At 45.9% G+C, this 19796-nt stretch overlaps 5 protein-coding genes across 7 annotated transcripts; 3 read left to right on the top strand and 2 right to left on the bottom strand.

Annotated features, from left to right (window-relative positions):
- The first annotated feature begins 543 nt into the window (after positions 1-543).
- Positions 544-8663, top strand: LOC6528084 (profilin). 2 transcript variants are annotated; one of them, XM_039370912.2, is made up of 4 exons: positions 544-667; positions 1891-2189; positions 4852-5023; positions 8270-8663. In XM_039370912.2, exons 2-4 carry the CDS (start codon positions 2079-2081, stop codon positions 8365-8367), a joined length of 381 nt encoding a protein of 126 aa, XP_039226846.1. In that variant the 5' UTR covers positions 544-667; positions 1891-2078; the 3' UTR covers positions 8368-8663. The 2 variants fall into 2 exon arrangements, with proteins under 2 accessions (XP_039226846.1, XP_002089151.1); XM_002089115.4 differs by lacking the exon at positions 544-667 and adding an exon at positions 1493-1651.
- A 1102-nt stretch (positions 8664-9765) lies between these two features.
- LOC6528085 (mitochondrial uncoupling protein 4) lies at positions 9766-12260 on the bottom strand. Its single transcript, XM_002089116.4, has 2 exons — positions 11524-12260; positions 9766-11293 (listed from the first exon to the last, which is right to left on the bottom strand). Exons 1-2 carry the CDS (start codon positions 12182-12184, stop codon positions 10938-10940), a joined length of 1017 nt encoding a protein of 338 aa, XP_002089152.1. The 5' UTR covers positions 12185-12260; the 3' UTR covers positions 9766-10937.
- Positions 12261-12390: 130 nt separating this feature from the next.
- On the bottom strand, positions 12391-13607 carry LOC6528086 (mitochondrial uncoupling protein 4C). The gene has a single exon (XM_002089117.3). It carries the CDS (start codon positions 13485-13487, stop codon positions 12480-12482), a length of 1008 nt encoding a protein of 335 aa, XP_002089153.1. The 5' UTR covers positions 13488-13607; the 3' UTR covers positions 12391-12479.
- A 788-nt stretch (positions 13608-14395) lies between these two features.
- LOC6528087 (trithorax group protein osa) lies at positions 14396-16706 on the top strand. Of its 2 annotated transcripts, none has more exons than XM_015198389.2 (2): positions 14396-14540; positions 14589-16706. In XM_015198389.2, the coding sequence occupies exon 2, from the start codon at positions 14657-14659 to the stop codon at positions 16646-16648; it is 1992 nt and encodes a 663-aa protein (XP_015053875.1). In that variant the 5' UTR covers positions 14396-14540; positions 14589-14656; the 3' UTR covers positions 16649-16706. The 2 variants fall into 2 exon arrangements, with proteins under 2 accessions (XP_015053875.1, XP_015053876.1); XM_015198390.2 differs by having other exon boundaries at positions 14592-16706.
- On the top strand, positions 16094-19048 carry LOC6528088 (extensin). The gene is made up of 2 exons (XM_002089119.3): positions 16094-16099; positions 17742-19048. The coding sequence occupies exon 2, from the start codon at positions 17794-17796 to the stop codon at positions 18991-18993; it is 1200 nt and encodes a 399-aa protein (XP_002089155.1). The 5' UTR covers positions 16094-16099; positions 17742-17793; the 3' UTR covers positions 18994-19048.
- The last annotated feature ends 748 nt before the right edge of the window (positions 19049-19796 follow it).

Consider the following 19796-nt stretch of genomic DNA (forward strand, 5'->3'; position numbering starts at 1 on the left):
CGGAAAATTGTGCAAATATTTGGAACAACTTTTTTATTATTTTGCAGAATTTAATGTGATTTTGGAGGTGCCATCTGAAGTTCAGGGCTGCATGCCAAGAGCTAGGTTGCCGCACTTTGGTGTCTTACTTGCTATCGGTAAAATTTCTATCAAAGCTTTTCACCATGGTTTGAGGCGGGGATAATACAAATTTTGAATGCTTACACTAAGGTAATTTAATTTTAAAATATTTAAGAATAAAACTAAATTTGATTAATATTGATTGTATTATGTTTATCCATAAAAAGTATTCAGAATATACAATTTCAGTAGCGACCTTATATAAATCTTAGAGACAAATATATGAAGGTTGGGAAACTAAAATATGCAAGCATTCATTAAACTATTTCTGAACCGTAGGATCAAACATTTTCAGCTGTCATAGTAATTACACCACTTAAAACGTTTAAAGTTCAAAGTACTATTCCACAATGTAGGGAATTTAAACTTTTTATAGCGCTGGTCTAACGGGGTCTTTAGAGGGCAATCAGTGAAGACATTCGATTGCAGGGAATATCGTGGTCGAATTTCTGCACACATCGATTGTATCGATTGAACAACGACTTGTGTTCCCGCACTACCGTTCATCGACGGTCACTCTGATTTTTTACCGCAGCGTGTGAACAGTGTGAGTGCCGTGGGTTTCCTGGAAATCCGTTTAGAAAGAGATTTCTCTGGGTTTACTGTACGTGGGGTGGTTAGAAAAAAAAGCCAATTGACCAACACTTTTGGGTAAATTGCGTAGAAACCGACTTTCGTGCTGGGTGCACTCCTTAAATGGCGAAAACCCACACATGTACGCGCTACTTGGCCAACCGCGTTGGCTGTGCGTCGCCGTCTGCGAACGTGTGTGTGTGCTTGTGTGTATAAGTGTGCAAAAAATTAAGTGGGAAAAGTTCAGCAGCCGGTCGGTATTCGGCATTCGGTCGGTACTCTTTATTCCATTCGATTTGTCAAGCAGCCAATGCTAACACAGATATTGCGGGTGCGGTGCAGCGTAGTACATTATGATACGTGAGATGGGATTCGCACATATAGGCGTTGAAATTAAAGGCTATTTTTAATTTATGACAGTTACTCAGTGCCGGCCAAGAAAGAGGCGATTCATAACACTCACTCGGAGAGCCGCCGTTGAGTCATCGTCTGCTCTCACTCGCTCATTTGCATTGTCCGCAGCCGGCTGATTAATAACGGCCCGCCTCGTACGATCGTCTCGCTCGCACACCCGCTCCAGCCGCACCGTTGCACTCGCCCTGGCTCCGGCTCCGACTCTCGCTCGCTCTCTCTGCCCCACTCGAAAGCTGTGGGTGAGTGAGCGGGTGACTCACGGCTTGGAATTGAGTGCTTTGGAGCAGGAGCAAGGCAAGCAGCCCCCTGCAGCGCGCACTCTCTTGTTCTCTCTCGAGTGGGTTTTCTCGAATTCAAAATCGGTTTATGGTTCTGCTTTGCGCTCATTCGACTTTTGAAATCCGCCTCGAACGCTTCGAAAATTCCCAGCGAGTCGGACGTGTGTGTGGAGCTGCGGCGTACGGTTTCTGTTTCTGTCTGTCTTGGTCTCCTTGGTCTTGGTCTTGCTCTTGGTCTCATCCCCCGTGCGTGTGTGTGTGTATATGTGAGTTTTTCGGAGGCGGAAAATTCGGCGCTTTGTGCAATGCACTGCAATCAAAATCACTAGTTAAAATATATATTATATATATATATATATATATATGTGCATAACGCAAATAAGCCGATACCCGGCAATTTGTCAAGGGCGGATGCAACACCCACTGCCGCATGATAAAATACGATACGATATGATAAATGTTAATCCATCTCTATATCTCTCTCTTTCTCCACCTCTCGTTGCAGTTGGAAGTAAGTTACCCCAAGAAAAAATCGTCGGTGTTGCGGTTTTTCTTTGTCTCCCTGCCAATTTCGTGTGACCCCCGAAACGAAAGTGCGACTCGCCGTGCGGTAAAGCAACAGCGATCCATATCCAGATCCGTATATATATATATCAGTTCAACTTAATCCGCACCCACGACAAACAAAGCACCATGAGCTGGCAAGATTATGTGGACAACCAACTCCTGGCCTCGCAGTGCGTGACCAAGGCGTGCATCGCCGGCCACGATGGCAACATTTGGGCGCAGTCCAATGGCTTTGAGGTGAGTACGTTAAACGGATGGATGGGAACCCATGGATTGATGGAATACGGACGGGAAAACGGCTAGTTGACAATGAATTTTCGCAAGTTCAAGGGTGTGACTCTCGCGCTGTCTCCCTCTCGCGGCCGCCATGATAACTTTCATTTGATAAAGAGCAACTCCCACCCTTTCGCCTTAGTCCTCGCCCTCGCCCTTGTCAGTTTTACCCCCTGCAGCGCCACTCCTGCGCAGGCTCGCTCCACACATACATATATACCCCCCCCCTTCCCCGCCAACGCTTTTGAGGGAGTGTGCGTGATCATGCGAAGCAGCAGGGAGACCAATTGGGCGACCAAACCGATACGGATGGATTTCTGTTTATCGGTGACTCAGGCGGCGCAGCTTCGCTTCGCGGTAATCACCAATGCACTTGCAAACGGCGATGAGTGTGTGGGGATGTGGATGAAAGGAGGGGGAGCGGGAAATCTGATATCAGCGCAGCCGGTTCGAATGTCTGCGGTGCTGTGCAACACTGGTTCCTGATAATGCAGCCCACAGGCGCCTGGCAGCAGCCCCACCCCTTCGCTATCGCTCGCGTTTATCGCACTCAATACAGACCGCTTCCTCTGCACCGTCGGCCAAAATAAATGCTCTTTATCGCAGCGAAATACAGAACCAAACAGAATCGAACCGAACCGAAGTAGCAGTAGCAGAAGTACAGAAAATATCTTGAGCAGGCGATGCCGCGTCACCAGCGCAGAGTGAATCGAATTGAGTGGAGTTGACTCCGCTTCTGCCACTGCTGCTACTGATTTCGATTCTGAATCTGAACTGCTACCTTCGAATGCGAATGCTCTCGAGCATTTCTCGTATGCGCGCCACGTTTTCGCCCTTTTGTGAGAGTGTCTGTGTGTGCGTGTGCAACTTCCTGTCGACTCCAAATACGAATACGAAAACGAATCCAACTCCAACTCCATGTGCTCTTATCCTGCTCTCTCTCCCAGCGAGTTTCCACTCGATTCGACTGGCAGCCACTCCCTAGTGCTTTGTCTGTCGAATGAAGTTTTCTCGCCGCTTATTAGATTAGAAACCGATTTTGGGCAAATTCGATCCGCTGCCTACGTCACCATCACACTCTTTATCTACCTGCCATTTCTGCACGCGCATCACTTTCGTTTTATTACCTCTCGCTGCCTTCGCAGATGCCTTTTGTTGTTTTTCCCTACTTCGCATTACCCAAGTTACCCAGTTTCTCGATCTTGATTCGCATGAATCATTGTGAATACTCAGCTTTTTCCTTTTCCGATTAATCAGCTGCGCTGGACCTTGGGAGACTGTTTTAAGGCTTATCATAAACGCTTTTATGTACATACATAGCTTTGCATCTAGAAAATAGACTGTAGGTGACAGAATCTGAGTGCCATGTTCATTCATTGAGAAACCACCAATTTAGGAGATTGTGAATACGTTTTTTGGCACTTGTGGAATTTTCGCTATCGCTATATAATGAGCTCCGCTTAGTTATTAACGTTTTTGGCATAGCTGTCTACGCAAAAACCGGCTTTTCGCGACTCTTCTGCTCCGCTCTCCTCATTTCTTTCTCTCACTCTCTCGCGAGTTGCGCTCAATGGAAACTTCTCGATGCCCAATTCGAGAATTTGAGTGGCATTCGGATGTGTCACCGTTCGGCAGCCGCAAATGAGTAACTATCAGTTGTGCGAGATTTTCAAATTAATTTCCCACCTCACCCCCCCGGCAAAAGCAGCTGTTACCTGGGGGATGGGGCTGCCAACTTGTTATGCATTTGGCCAAGGCTAATGACATTGGTGCTCCTCTCTCTCTCTCCTTCTCTTTCCCTCCCTCTTTGTCTCTATCTCTTTCTGCACCTCTGTCTCTCTGAACGGACAAGTCGCTCAAGTGTGCAAAACTTGTTTTTAAAATCCGAAAATCAAGACGGGCGAACATCCCGTGTTCCCGTGTAGTATCATATCCCTTAGCCAACTGCACAGCCTCCATGTGCCACACCCCTCCTTTTCCACCCCGGAATCGAGTGGACCACATTTGCTAATGAGTTGGCAGTCGTCGTCGATGGTGCCAACTGTTTTCAAATGGGTGGTGGTTTGCTCGCGGTGGTGGTGTTGTTGGTGGTGGTGCCGGTGGTGGTGGTGTAGTGGTGGGTTTGCCTTTGTTTGCGTGGGTCGTCTGCAGCTGATTAGAGCGATATTTTAACAGAAGGTCTTACTTTACTTTACACATATGTCTCGCAGGTCTTTTTGCCCCGAAAACATGCAACCCTACCACGCAGGCTGCTACCCAATAATTTGAAACCAATACCACCAAAATTTCGTACTATCGCTCAAATGTTAATTTCATTGTTCCCTTAGGCTCCTTTGAACTGTTGAGCGTTTTTCAAAATGACGTTTTTGCAAGTTGAATTAACGCAATATGATGAAATTCTCGCTTAAACAGGTAGTCTAAAGCAGTAGAGGTTCAATATAGTTGGGTTTGGTTTCCTATTCATACGATGAGTTTACTATAGATTTAGCAGTAAGTCTTTTTGAGATGATTTGAATTCCAAAACAAATGGGTAATAAACGACCAAAATGACCACGTCTACACCTTATTTCTACAAAACAACTATCCACCAAGCCCGGCCACTAACTCCAAACTTTCCATCTTGCAGGTGACAAAAGAGGAGCTCTCCAAACTGATCAGCGGCTTCGATCAGCAGGACGGTCTCACCAGCAACGGCGTGACACTCGCCGGCCAGCGGTACATTTACCTCTCCGGCACAGACCGCGTGGTGCGCGCCAAGCTCGGCAGGAGCGGAGTGCACTGCATGAAGACAACACAAGGTGAGTTGGTTGGCATCTAAATTCTAACTTCCTTCACTATTAGGGCTACTCGTGTGTTCCTTCGACACTCTGTGATATATTTTCCATGTCAGAAGCCTCTCAGTTTTTACTAGCGACTACTTTGCTGCAGTTCAGTCGCAAACACGTTTGCAATTAATTAGCTTACAAGATCTTTTCACTAATAAATGTAGTTTAATATCTTTTCATTTCCTGTTCTATTGCGTTAGGAACAGAACCAAAGTCAAATGCAGATTTTCAACCAACAGCTTTAATCAAATTGCTCACTTATTGTCTTTTATTATTTGTTTATTTATTATTTCTTGTTTTGAACTTATTTTCATTTTTGAGATTTGAAACTTATTGTTTTGTCATACTTTTTGCATTACTGGACTTACTCAGTATGTTTTTTACGTCTTGTTGTTTAACTAAATCTTATCGAATCTATAACGTTCAAAAAATGTATAATTATGCCAAAAATGTATCGTGATTCATTTAGATTTGAATGTGTTTTCCCAAATTTGATCAGATTACTCACATTGTCGGCATTACTAATCTGTTTGCCGGTTTAAGTACAAAACAATATACAAGTACTTCCTTCCTGAGGAAAGGCACACCCATTTTGAGCTATATTTTATAATGCCGAAATAGAAAACGGAATCGATAGGATACCTTGAATCTTAAAAGATTATATTAATTCTGAAAATTTGATACTAGTAGGTTGTGGTTTAATGAATTCGTCTACGTTTTTTATGGTTCTGTTAGTTGAAAATTTGCTTGAAAAGAAAAGAAACATTAAAAGCACGCAACTTTTGCATACAGAAAGTAGTAAAGTTTTGCCATCCGGTTTGATGGAAACTAAAAATTCTAGTTTGAGCGTGGAAATTTCTGCGTGGGTCCGCTGTTATCGATGCGTTGTCTGCCCCACCCCGATAACCATTATCAGATGTTTCTTTTTATAACCGGAGCCAAAGCGAACGGCGAAAGACATTCTACAAAATGTTTAATGCCATTCGTTCTCACAGACTTGTGACTTATCGCTGGTGAAAAGAATTTAATCCAAAACCCAACACACCAAAAGCAGATAAGTTAGAAGACCGTAAAGTGAATTTGAAAGTTATATTGAGTGATTTCTCGCCTATTTTATTGTTGAGTGAATTTGGAAAAACCTGCTTAAATTCTATCTCAGCTTTCAAATCTGTCACATTTAGCGCAAAGAATTTAAGGAAAATGAGAGTTATCATCACAATTTTACGGTCGCTGCTGCCGCTTTTGCTCGTTTTTCGGGGTCAACGAGCAGAGATGCCTTATTGTTGTCAGCCTCTCGAGATGGCCAAATGTTTGAAAACCTCATTCGCGCTCTCTCGGCCAATTTGGTTTTTTGTTTTTGCTGTTTACGTACGTCTACGACGACCAGTTTGTTTGCTGACGCGCCAGCCGCGCTTCCATATTTGTACAGTTTTTGCGGCAACTGTTGCGCACTGGCACACACACACACACACACACACACACACATTTTCCCGTCAACACCGACAAGGCGGCCAGCCCACCAGCAACGCCACCACCACCCGCCGCCCACCGCTGCATCCACAAGCTCAAGGTTATTGCCATAATCCATTTCAAGTGTAAATGTTGCACGGTGCGTGTGAATGTGTGCTGTGCAGCCAAACGCCGAGGCAGTGGCGTAAAAATAGAAAAATTGGCCACAAATGGCAAATGGCAAATGCTGCTGTCTGTTGTCTTGTCTGCTGTCTCTGTTCGCCGCTCCTCGTCTCTTTCCCTGGTCCGCTTTGGACCTGGTCAGCAGGCAGCCAATGAAGGCAGCATTGCTGTCTTGTGCCTCGTGTCCCAAAGGCGCCTTCCAGCTGATCGGCTGCTTCGTTGCTGCACTGCACCTTGCGCCCCACTCGAATTACCAACCGACTGACCTGGCTGGTGGCAGGTGCCTGTCGAGATTTGCTGGAGCGTGGCCTAGTCGCCTTAAATGTGTCACCAAATAGTCACTTTACTGCGAAACACTTTGATGAGGCCTTGTTTTGTTTGTCATGCTCGAAAAACTGTTTGTCTTGTTAGAATGCAAAACTGCTGCTGGTAGCTAAGTTAAATCTATTATAGCTAACTTAACAGATATTTAGTTCAAATCAGATTTACATTGTTCTTCAAAGACTCCAAAATTAGACTTAGTTTTAACAAGGAGCTTTCCAGTACGTACATATTAAAAGATACAGTACCAGACACCAAATTGATTAGAATATCCTTTATATAATGAAATGAGATACAAATTGAACTATTATTCATTAAAATTCGTAACACCTTTATATATGTAATGTGTAGTATAATATGTAGTAACACCTTTTATATATGTGTATAAAAAATACAAAGCCATCGGTAACTGGCGTTATTAACAAGTTGCTTATTGTTATGGTCACAATTGGTATGTAAACAGAGTGGCGTTATCGCCTATTGATACTGGCGCATCGCATTCACTATTGACTTGTGGGCTCTCCCGCAAACTGTTGATAGTAGCCGACAGGTCACCGGAGGTGGTGCGAATGTGACGCTCTCTCTTCGTCGGCTAGAAAGGCTCATAGCTCATACCTCATGGGTGCGAATCGGGTTTATTGACCCCCGGGCGATATGATTCGATTCGGCTGCTGAGCTGAACTGAGCTGAGCTGTGGCGTCCCCACTCGACACACAAACAATTGGGTGTCCATCAGTTGGCTGCTCATTTGATTAATGCATTAGCCACTCAACGCGAGACCTGTCAATCGGGTCCGTTCTCGTTTGCTCTCGACTTGTCGTCCGTCCAGTTTTCACCTGGGATTGCGGCGGACTGGCGGGGCTCTTTATTCATCGCTTTATTCATAATTTCCAGCTGGCGTAGAGATGCTTCTACTGCTACTGCTGTTGTAAAGAAACGGTTAGTTCTTATTTTTCCGCCGGCTGATGGCGGCTTTCTCCTCGCTTTCGAGAGCATTGTCAAACGAACGGACCGCTGAGAAATGTAATAATGTGACAATGGCGATGAAAATGTTTACCAACGGATAAAGTAGATGGGTATAGACGTGTAGGAATTGCGAATAAAATGGTTACATTTTAGTCATATACATGGATTACTAAACATGTCCCTTTTCTAGGAATATTACATATGAGTGCATATAAGATTTCCCCCAACAAAACCTTTTTTCTGATCTTACTGACTATTAACCCAATCCCTAATGCATCCTTCTTCTTCCATCTCTTGCAGCCGTGATCGTTTCCATCTACGAGGATCCCGTTCAGCCCCAGCAGGCCGCTTCCGTCGTAGAGAAACTTGGAGATTATCTGATTACTTGCGGGTACTAGGAGAATAAATCAACACAAAACACCCCCATCAACCACAACAACACACACACACACCAACAACTACAACTACAACAGCAGCAACAAATTTGATAAGAGCGAACCGTAAATGAACTAATAACACATAAAAAGTAATTATTAATATTTAAATGTATGGTAAAAGAAAACCAACGGCCAAGAAAGAATTTGCGGTTTTTTGTGTGTAGCAGAGGAAATGGATCGAGTAAAAATGCATATGCTTGAAAAAAAAATTATGTCAAAAAACGCAAATAATTACCCAACTACAACAAAATTATAAATTTCTGCATTATTATATTTAAAACTTTTTGGTTTATACGATAAAAATAAAAGGAAAAACACAAAACTATAAAATGCCCCTCATAATTAAGAATTCAGTCCTCAGCTTTGAACGAAATTTACAAAAAAAACATAAAAAAATAATACAAAAAAAAAAACACATATATTTGGCAACCTAAATTGTAAGCGAAAAGAACTGCAGATGCAACCAAAGCAACCAAAAATCGAAAAAGATTAACAACCGAGAAAACAACAACGCAAAGCAACGCAGGCATTTTTTGGAACGATTTTTTGTATAGCAATATTTACACAACCGACACAGTTTATGTATACTCTCGTACGTACATAAATCCACACGCAGGTTTTATATAGAAAGAAAGAAAGAGTGAGTGAGAGAAGATTTCGATTTGACCGGAAAGGAAGGAGGAGGGAGCAGGGAGCAGGGAGCCAGACGAAGGGCAGAGATGGAGAGTAGCAACCAGTATAAATAAATATCTCGATATATATATTTATATACGTAAACTATTTGGAGATCCACCGTGCTCTATTTTTATATGTGGTAAGAATGGAAGAATCGTGAATACCAGGCGCAGTGGTCGACTTTTTATACACACGACTGTCGTCGAATGGGGAGAACTCCAAACGAAACAATCTATCCAAAACTGAAATATCTGCTCCATCGCATAGTAGGTGCTCGTATTCAGATTCCATTTTCCATTGCCAGCCAGTCTATAAGTAGGTGCCACTCTCACTCTCCGTTCAAAGTAGTTTGCCATTATCCATTTTCCATCAACTGCACTAGGATTACTCATTCTGATCCCGGGAATCGCGACCCATTAATTGTCATTATCAGCATTATCCTAACGTTAGCTACGTTTAGCTAGACTCAAATCTAAGGTCTTCTTTCGCGCTCTCACACAACTAACCAAAACCCCCAACACCCCAACCCAACCATATGTCCATGTCTCGACCAGCTCCATACCCTCGATTCCCAGCCAACAGTTCCCACTAAAAAGAAAATTTCTAACGAGCTAAGGAGAACTTGAAATGAAAACCGAATGCATAAATATATGGATATAAATCATATAAAATACGATACTTTAATGCTATTAAAATGAAAAGCGAGTGAGACAACTGAGTGTGCTCCTCACAAAAAGTAAGCACCATGCGCATTGTTCTTTCTATCTGGGTTTTGGGTTCTGGGTTTTGGGTGCCTGGGTTCTTGGTGGTGGCTATCGGAAATCGATGGATCGTTGAACCGCGCTCCTATCGCGGTTCCCAAAGTCATTTCATGGTCGCATTAACAATTCTCTGTGCATTTATGGTTTCTTTTAATTATTTTAGAAGACATTCCGCGCTGCGTTGGCCATTTTTGGTATGTGCGATTGCTTGGCCAGGTTATTTTCGTCGACGCGCAATCATTTCAAATGGCTGACGCAACGGCGCAATTATTTTTCGCCAAAAAAATGTTCATAAATAAAACAGATATTTATTTATTAATTTTTTCTCTGCGCCTCGTCCACTTCGCAGCTGCCATTTCTTTCAGTAATTGTCGTTTTTGCATACTATTGCTCGCCTGTCATCTGCCGCCAGCGAAAAGACATTGACCCACATAATCCACATCCATGCCAGCAAATGTGTGAATTGTACTGAAATTTCTGGCGAGGAATAAGTGACAACATTTGGGCTCCACATGCTCACTTTCGCTCTCGAAATATTCGAATTTCGTTTTCGCTATTTCTGGTGAAAACTCAAATTAATCACGGAGAAAAGCTGGAGTGGAGCGATAAAGGCAAGCGAGTGAGCGCGTGAGGGTGTCCGACCACTTTTATCAGCCGTGAAATTAATCAAACATTATTATTTATTATATGGCCTTTGGCTCTCGCATCGCCGCGCAATTTGATGCGCGTGTGCCTTGTTTTCATCTCCGAACGGAGCATTCAAATATCTTTCGCCGCGGGCCGCGAGTAGTTTTCCACCTTGGTTCATTCAATTAAATATGCTAATTTAGGTTTCCACCATTTCGGAGCGCTCTTTTGACTGGTTCTCCACTGGCTAGCAGGTATTGTAACACTGGTCGCCATTCAATCACTCAAACTTCGGTCAACTGTCATTAAAAGTTATCCATCCAATGTGGTCACCACTTACCAAAAGCTTCTTTCTTATATATTTACTAAGGCATTCGGTTTCAAGCTGCCCACAAGTGGCACCGAAATTGTATCTTGTATCTTCCTTTAATAATTAATCTGCACAATTTAAAGAAGCTGCGGATGTACCTAGTAACCTTCACTGCCACGAAACCGCCTAATCTGCTCGAAGGTCATCCAGAACACCACTGAGGCAGGTCCGACTCGCATCCAATAGGGTATGAAACCCTTGTACATGGCCAGAAAGCCCTCCTCCCTCACCAACCGACTTAGGCAGTCCAGGGAGCCCTTGTAATGGATACCGCGTCCCTGCTCATCAGTTGGCTGATTCATGATCCGCGACTTGACCACGTCCGCGGGTAAACTCAGAATGGCATCCGCAACGCCGGCGGTCATGGCGGCTACGAACTGGACTTCTCGGTTATCCACCAGATCGAACTCGGCAATCAGCAGCCGCTTGCACAAGTCATAGCAGCTGACGTCCCCTTTGGGAGAAAATTAGAAAACTAGCTTAGATCTTTGCAAATTCCATACGTAAGTATTCTAAGAACATTTAAAAGGAAGGGGAAATCAATTGCCTCGACTATCGCATACCCGTTACCCAGTTAGTAAATTGTAAAATGTCAGGTAATATGGAACATGTCTACTTCATCAGAACCCCATTCATCCTTCTAACATTCCCGTGCCACTGGCAACACCTGATTCTAGGGCTCACCTATGGTGACGAGTGCCGAGCGCCACGTGTTCGGAACAGTTCCCTTCCAGAGCCCCGCCACACCACCCGTTCTGTAAATGGAAGTCAGGGCCTGGAGCACATTGTGAATGCGTGGGGGCTCGCCACGCAGACGCCGCTGGCCCTCCATCTGCATCTGGATCTTAATCAGCTCGGTGGGATTGGTGAGCACGCTGGCAGTTCCACCGGCCACAACGCCACCGATGCAGGAGCCCAGAAAGGATAGCTGCGGCCTGCCATCCACGTCGGGCACGATCATCTTATCGCGCATGTAGTCGTAGGTCAGCATTTTGATGCCGCTGAAGAGCGAGTGGCGGAACACCATGGCGGATATGCCACCGTAGAGCTTCAGCAGACCCTCCTCCCTGACGATTCCCATGGCAGTGGCCAGCAGACCCCGGTACTTCGCCGCCTTCTGACCCACCCTGCCGGCGATCTCGCCCTGGATCTGCATACGCGTCTTGCACACGTCGAAGGGATAGCCCACGATCTCGGCACTGCAGGCGGAGGCGAATGCCGTGAGGTAGAGTTCCAGCGGCGGAGTCTTCTTGTTGGTCACCAGGTACTCCAACTTGGGTTTCTCCCTCTCCTCCGAATTATCCCACTCTGCTGGCCTAAAGACTGTGTTAACGCTTTTTCCCATTGAAGAGAAATATCTTTGGTGTTTGTTGTGTGCATAGGAATATAAAAATAATATAAAACAAAACTACGAAGCAATAAGACAACAAAAGCATTTCATATTCCGGGATAGAATTGGGTTCTAAACTACTTTCATGATGAGTTACCAAACCGAAGTACTTTTCATTTGCTATAAATATGTGTACATAAAAGTAACTTGACTAAATAAAATGGGGTAAAGTAGAGTTGGTTTATTTTGCAAATTTTACTAAGTTGTTAAAAGACATACAAAATACGATACCAAGACTGAAGGTGTGCTGCTAAAATCCACTCTGGCCCTCCCACTGACGCAGTTGCTCAACGGACAGCCAGAACAGCACCGAGAAGGGTCCCAGGCGGAACCAAGTGGGCATAAGGCCCTTGTACAATGTGAGGACACCCTCCTCCCTCACCAGTTTCCTCAGGCAGTCGATGGAGTTCTTGTAGTAGAGATTCCGTCCGCTATCGTCCACCGGCTGGTTCATCATCCGCGACTTGATCACATCCGCCGGACAGCTGAGCACGGAGGCCGTTAGTCCGGCGCACATGGAGGACAGGAAGCGCAATGGCAGGCCGTCCTGTAAGTCCAGCAGGCGCTTGAAGGTGCGCTTGCTGATATCGTAGCTGCCCACATCGCCAGTTGTCATGAGGCAGGCACGCATGCAGCTGGGCCCCACGCCCTTCCACATGCTGGGCAGTCCGCCGCGCCTGTAGATGTCCACGAAGGCCTGCACCATGCTGTTCACCCGCACATCGTAGCCCAGCTGGCGGCGGCGGCCCTCCGTCTGCATTCGCACCTTGACGATGTCGAAGGGATTGGCCAGTGCCTGGGCAATGCAGCCCGCCGTGAAGCTGCAGCCCAGCGCCATGTGCACCTTGATCACCTCCTCGTTCTGCTCGTTCTGGTAGAGGAAGGGGCGCCGGAAGACGTCGTACAAGACCACGCGTAACGAATTGAAGATGAAGTTGCGGGTCACCATGGCCGAGAAGCCGGCGTAGAGCGACTTGAAGCCCTCCACTTTGATCATATTGCTAAGTGTTGCCCGGAATGTGGGCATCGCGGAGCCCGTCTTCCTTGCCTGCTCGCCATCCACCTGCATCCGGGTCTTGGCCACGTCCAGGGGAAAGACAAACGACTCCGCCAGATTGGCGCCAATGAAGGTGTTTATGTACAGCTGAAACAGATTGCCAGGGGTAAGTGGGTCAGCCACGTTCGTTGGAGGAAAGCGCGGCATGTCGTCGTTGTATGAGGATCGAAGGTGCCAGTACTCGCGTTCATCCTTGTCCATTGTAAACTCGTAATTTGGTCAGTATGTGGAATTGCTTGCAATGTGATTTTAAAAAGCTACAATTGACATATGTAAGTGTTACTTTCGCCAAAGATAGACGGCTATCAACAGGCGTCTTCGATTTGACTAGGAAATAGAATTACCCCAGTTCTCAATAATACCCATCCTTATGCTATTCTCGACACTAGTAATACTATGTATCACACGTCCCAGCATCCTACTTGTGAGTCCTTAAAACTCATGCACCCTACGGGCTCCTTTAAAACAAGTACCATGCTAATGGTGAAGAAGTGACTTAGTTTAAAGACCATGGAACACGCACCCCGCATTTATACATAATGGTTCATTAGTCATCGTGCACTACTGGAGACCACTCCCACGTGGTCCTCCAAGTGGGTCAGGTCAGTTACAATGAAGTGGCCTACACTCCCGACAATCTAACACCCGCTGACCAACTGACCCATTTGGCTAATGTCGGGCAAATCAGCAAACACTTGTGTGTCATATGTTCCGCACACTTTACGAAAGTGCTGACCATTTTGAAGTCGAAAGAAACCTGAGGAGTTTGTTGAACTGTCCACCATGGCAAACGAAAACGCTGGTCGAAATTTGCAGGAATCAGCTGAAATCGAAGCGATTGAAAATATTGCAGTACCGATCCAAATGCTCTATTATCATCATATGTAAAATCGCCAAGATTAGTAAGGAAATTAGGATGAACATATAAAGAAAGCATTCAATAAATAAATCGGTATAGAACTGTCTTCCATCCTAATTATCGTCATTATTTATGTAATATTTCTTATTTCTTCTTCTGAATTTCCTTAAACTTTCCACATGGCAGAGTATTTTGGTTATGATTCGAACCCCTTTTGGCCAGGTCCGTTCGAAAATTGTGTCTGCATTGGTTTTTATTCAGTGATACGATTTTCAAGTGAATTAAACTCCGGTTACCAGTGCAATCCGCCAGAACAACGCGGTTAATAGAGGAAACATATTTATTTCAGTCAAAAGAGGAAAATTACAAAAGACTGCTTCGGGGAACTCAGTTGGGTAAGTTGTGGAACTTGGAAGGCACCTCTAATGGATCTTCTTCCCCAGCAGAGAGTTCTAGAGAATATAAAAGCGCTGTCCATTGGCAAACGGAAGTTAGTGAGCGGAAGAAGAACATGGACATCCAACCACAGACCTTGAGGCTGATCTTCCTTTGGACATGCCTGGCCATTGGGCTATCGGTGATGTCAGGAGCAACTGCATCCGGACATGACGTCAGTCCAGCTTCCAGGGATGTTCTGCATCGCAGCAAGCGCACCATGACTACCATCTGCGTGGAGATCAGGCCAAGTAGTCCGCAGGATGAGCCGTATTATATGTGCCGCGGAGCTAACTTCGGTGGCGACAGTAGCCAGCAAAGTTGTGTGGAGGTCAGAAACGCAGGTGGCCAGGGAGAGCCATTCTACATGTGCCGTGGCGCGGAGTCCACAGGACCTGGAGCTGAAAATCAGCCCTCCATGGAGCATATGCCTCCGTTAAATCCTCAGCCCGCAGTACACCATGATTCCGGTCACAACTTTCCCGTGTTTCCCGCCTTTGAGGGCGGGTCATATCCTCAGCAGGCAGTCACAGAAGACCCCACTCGCATCCACCAAGTCCAGCCGGCGGGTCCGTCGTCATACCAGGAGGAGCTCCACCGCCAGCCTCTTCCTCAGCAGCATCAGCCCCACGCCCAGTACGGATTCTACGGAGGCCCCATGGCAGCCCCTCCAACTGCAGCTCCAGCGCAGTCAGCTGGCATGCCAGAATTTCATCACCCAACTCTGGGCAGCCCGCCAGCAGCTCCACCAGGAGTTTCAGCTGGCCCAGGCCCAGCGTCCACGGCCCCTTCGTATGATCCTGCAGCATTTGCGAGGACGCCAAGTCGTCCCAAAGAGAACGAAGTAGCCGGAAATGGTAGACATCGTTTCACCTTCGACGACGATGTGCTGGCTGTGCCAGATGTGGGATTTAGGCGAGAGGAGCTACAACAGCAGTACCGCAGGCCAGTGAATCAACCGGGAGCCCAAGATCAGTTGATGTGGGTGCCACTGTCACAGACACAGGATCCCGAGAACGATCCGGTTATGAAGGCATTCTACAGCAGTCTGGCAGTCGAAGGACACCCCGCACAAGAAGCACCAGTGGGCAACCAGGATGAGCCCATGGTGGGACAAATGGCCCCCGGCTATAGCCCCTACAACGGCCAATACCCAGAGGCACCTGCTCCGCCGACGCTGCCGCCACCACCTCCGACTTATTCCCAAGCTGATGTGACGACCTCTGCCAACACATACTGCAATGGATGTCCCCCCACCGCACCACCTATCCAATGTCCCACGCCACTGGACAACGGAGTGAGCTACAGCACCACCTGTCCGAGCTTCCAGCCGGTCATTATAAGCATGCCCTGCTACGCACAACGGCCACCGACTCCCTACTTTGGACTTCCTAGGGCACCACCAGCACTGGCTCCAGCCGTTCCCTTTGGTGGTGGATTTGGGTTGGGTGCCCAGCTGGGAAGCCATTTCGGCATGACTGCTCAGATGGGGGGACGGGGATATGACATGGAGCAGCAGGTGGGAGGCCCCTTCGGCATGGGAATGCAGCTGGGAATGGGAATGAACCCATTCGGACCTTTCGGAGCCCTCAACCCTTTCAATCCGTTCAACAGAATTCTGGGTGCACCAGCTCCCAATCCCAATCCTCCAATACCAAATGGTAACTTTTTTCAGCGCGTATTCAAATTCGACCAGAACGCTGTACCAGCATCGACCACAGAAGTTGCTCCTTCAACAGAAGCTCAAACGGAAAGATCGGGAAAGCTGAACTTCTCCAGCAGCACTCCGGCGTCGCCCAGCTCAGAACAGCCGGATTCCATTGTGGGCGATGACCTGGAGAGTGAAGAGGATGTGGACTCTGGGGAAAACATCGATAAGGAGGATGATCCGGCGGTGACCACACCTCTGCCTGCATCCGAGGCAGATGATTCCGCTGACGCATCCGGAGTGCCGGCCATCGTGAGCAAGGCGACGGATCTCCTCAAGCCCACGGAGAAACGGAAGCGACACCGTCAGCGCTCCGGCGGACGTGGCACCCAAAAGCACAGATACCTCCAGCAGTTGTAGTCCCAAGATCGGTGAATGGATTCCCCAAACTGAATAAAGTTTTATTTATAATATCAAAGGAGATGTACTTAATAACTGGGCAGGTGTAGTGGGGACTCTTTAACAACATATCTATCAAAAGTCCAAATATAAATATAAATATGGGGTTTTTTACCTAATATTAGAAGTGTAGAAATGTAAATTCAAATAAATGTATTTTCGTGCTACTATTTTTAGCTAGAGCTGTAATTAATGTTTTCGAATAGAAATGTCTCGAAGTCTATAAATACTTTATACTCTCTTGAACATATATACTTGAATTCATTATTGTGTTCAACCGATGAGTAAGCCCATGATTACTATAGGAAGTATATTTTACGGCTACCAATATATTTGTATTTGTTAAGAGTATGTGTTTCTGAACATATATCTCTTTGTTTTTCCCGACCAACTTCCGTTCAGCCCAATGCATTTTGCTTTCGATTGGCCAGCCTGATGAGGATTGAAGCCAAGGCAGTCACGCTCCACGGAGCAAACAGGAACCTCGACTGGTGTTTCGCTACCGTTTAATAATTTCGAGCACGTAAGGGAACACTTTGAATAAACAATAAGGAAAGCAAGACAGCAATAAAGAAAATACAAGTTAAGTGGAGTCATCGGCCTGCCAGTGAGGTTATTGGGACTCTTGGATCTTCGATGAATTGGGAACACCTGTTGGCTCTTATGAAAATTGGGTTAGCCATGGGGTTGGCTAAGCCAAAAGTTCAGTCTTAATTTTCTTTTATTCCTCATACCAGGCCATCTTTATAACTAGTTTCGAATACCCTTACTTTTGTTTACGACTTAGGGATAAGCTACTAGGAAGTTGCAGAGCTAAGCATCTCCTTATGTAACATGAGAACTTATAATTAAAGCCCATTTATTCATAATGTCAATATATTATATGGTGCTTTGAAACCCCAATATTTATTAGTAACACTATAAGATCTTTAATGTTTATTTTGCCAACTATTATACCCCATCACAGGTATCCACATACGCTGACCTGGCATTAATCCGCCGTAGTTTGCAGCTCCAGCAGTCGGCTGCGATTGGGAGCCACTGCTTCTGGTAGTTGCAATTGAGAGTTCGACCCGCGAGGTTAATGCTACCAACGCAATCGCCCCATGAAGATGCACCCCAGAAACAGATCGTGGACTCTGACCCTGCTGGCGCTGGGCGTGGTCCTGTCCACTTCAGCCCAGGATGTGACCCGTTCGAACCGGATTGCGGCACCGGGGGAGCCACTCTACTATCTGATGGCGGATGCGGGTCCTTTGGTGACCCCGAATGAGGCTCTGAAGCGCACGAACCGCTCGCTGCTCAAGTGGTGGGATGATCTCTTCCCCCGCAACAACAACAACAACTGCTGCAACAACAACAACAACAATCTGGTGTATCCACCAGCTCCACTGCTCCCCGCGCCCGCTGTGCCCAACAACTGCAATGGCCTGCAGCTGCAGGATCTGGATCCCTTCAAGCAGATGAAGCTCTTCAAGAAGCTACCCGAACTATTTCCCACAGCCACATCCTGTGGCCAGTGCGGCGGCGGTTGTGGCCAGAACAACTATGTGCCACCGGCGCCACAGAGTCCTTCCTACGGCGGTGATGGTTACGGAACGCCGCCCAACGGTGCGTACACGAAACCCAATCCCGAGTACGATGGTCCCGGCGATGGCGATGCGGGCTATGTAGCGCCGGCAGCTCCTGCCTACGAAGCTCCGGCGCCAGTTGCTCCTGCCTACGCGCCTGCAGCTCCTACCTACGAAGCTCCAGCACCTACCTACGAAACTCCAGCACCAGTTGCTCCTGCCTACGAAGCTCCTGCGCCAGCAGCTCCTGCTTACGAAGCACCTGCAGCTGATTACAATGCACCCGCTGCACCAGCTCCCACCTATGAGCCGGCAGCACCGAGCTACACCCAACCGGAAGCCAATTCCGAAGTCTATGCCAAGGGACAGGGATACAGCCAGCCCGCACAGCCAAGTTACGTTGGCGCACCACCGGCACAGATACTTTACCAACCCATCATCTACCTCACCGCTCCATTGGCATCGAAGTCGTCCATCCAGGTGGAGTATGATGATCAGAAATATGCCACTCCAATAGCACCACCAGCTCCACCACCACTGCCATCGGCTCCCGTTTACGAAGCTCCATCGCAGAGTTGCTACCAACCGGCGGCACCACCTGCTCCGAACTATGCCACGCCCTCGTGCCAAACGCCCATCCGCCTCTCACTCATAGACCAGCCGTATCGAGTGGCTCCGGAACTGTTCGAGGAGTACAACTACCGCCTGGCCCTGGACTCCCAGAATCTTTTGTAGTTATCTAAACGCTGATGTTTGACCAATCTGTAAATAAAAGTCTTCTAATGATTTATGGCTTTGTTCTCTTACCTTGGGCTGAAGATTATTTAAAAACTGATACAGTAAAAACAATAAAATAGTTTTAGGTAAATATAGCTTACCAAGTATTACCTATAAAAAAATCTGAGGTAAGTAAGAAGATGTAGAGAATTGAACATCAGCGCAAAATAATTATTGATTTTAAGTTTGCAATACAAATGAATATTTCACTTTTTGTTATTTTACTATCATCAGCGATATGTTTCAGATTCTTGCCTGTACAGCATTTTTGCAGTGTAGTCAATTTTTACAAAAAAAAATTTTTACGTTAAACGTTTTTTTTATTTTATTTACTGTCTATGTTAATATAATAAAATTGTACTTTGTTCATTAATGATAAGTTAATACTTTAGGCTATTAAAATAATTAATATCAAAATATTGTATGTCAAGTTAAACTTATTCTCCATTTTATTTTTCGTGTTAAAGTTAAATTTAAGTCTTTGATAGTTTTTCAAATTAAATAAAAATATATATATTTATTACTCTCTTCCCCTTTTTAACTACAATCACTTTAATCACATTTTCATCACCATCGCGATGCATACTTTTTGGATTAACTTTTTGATAAATGAAAATAATAAAAACGATGTGAGTCTTATCTTTCAGTGTAGCCTCAATCGAGTCATATATTTTTTTTAGCAAGAATGCAATCGTGCTAAAATATTGGGTCATTTATTTGCTCGGAAGTTCGGATTTTAAAGAGGTTTATCTTCGTTTCGT

Source organism: Drosophila yakuba, chromosome 2L, assembly GCF_016746365.2.
Source record: "Drosophila yakuba strain Tai18E2 chromosome 2L, Prin_Dyak_Tai18E2_2.1, whole genome shotgun sequence".
Lineage (NCBI taxonomy): Eukaryota > Metazoa > Arthropoda > Insecta > Diptera > Drosophilidae > Drosophila > Drosophila yakuba.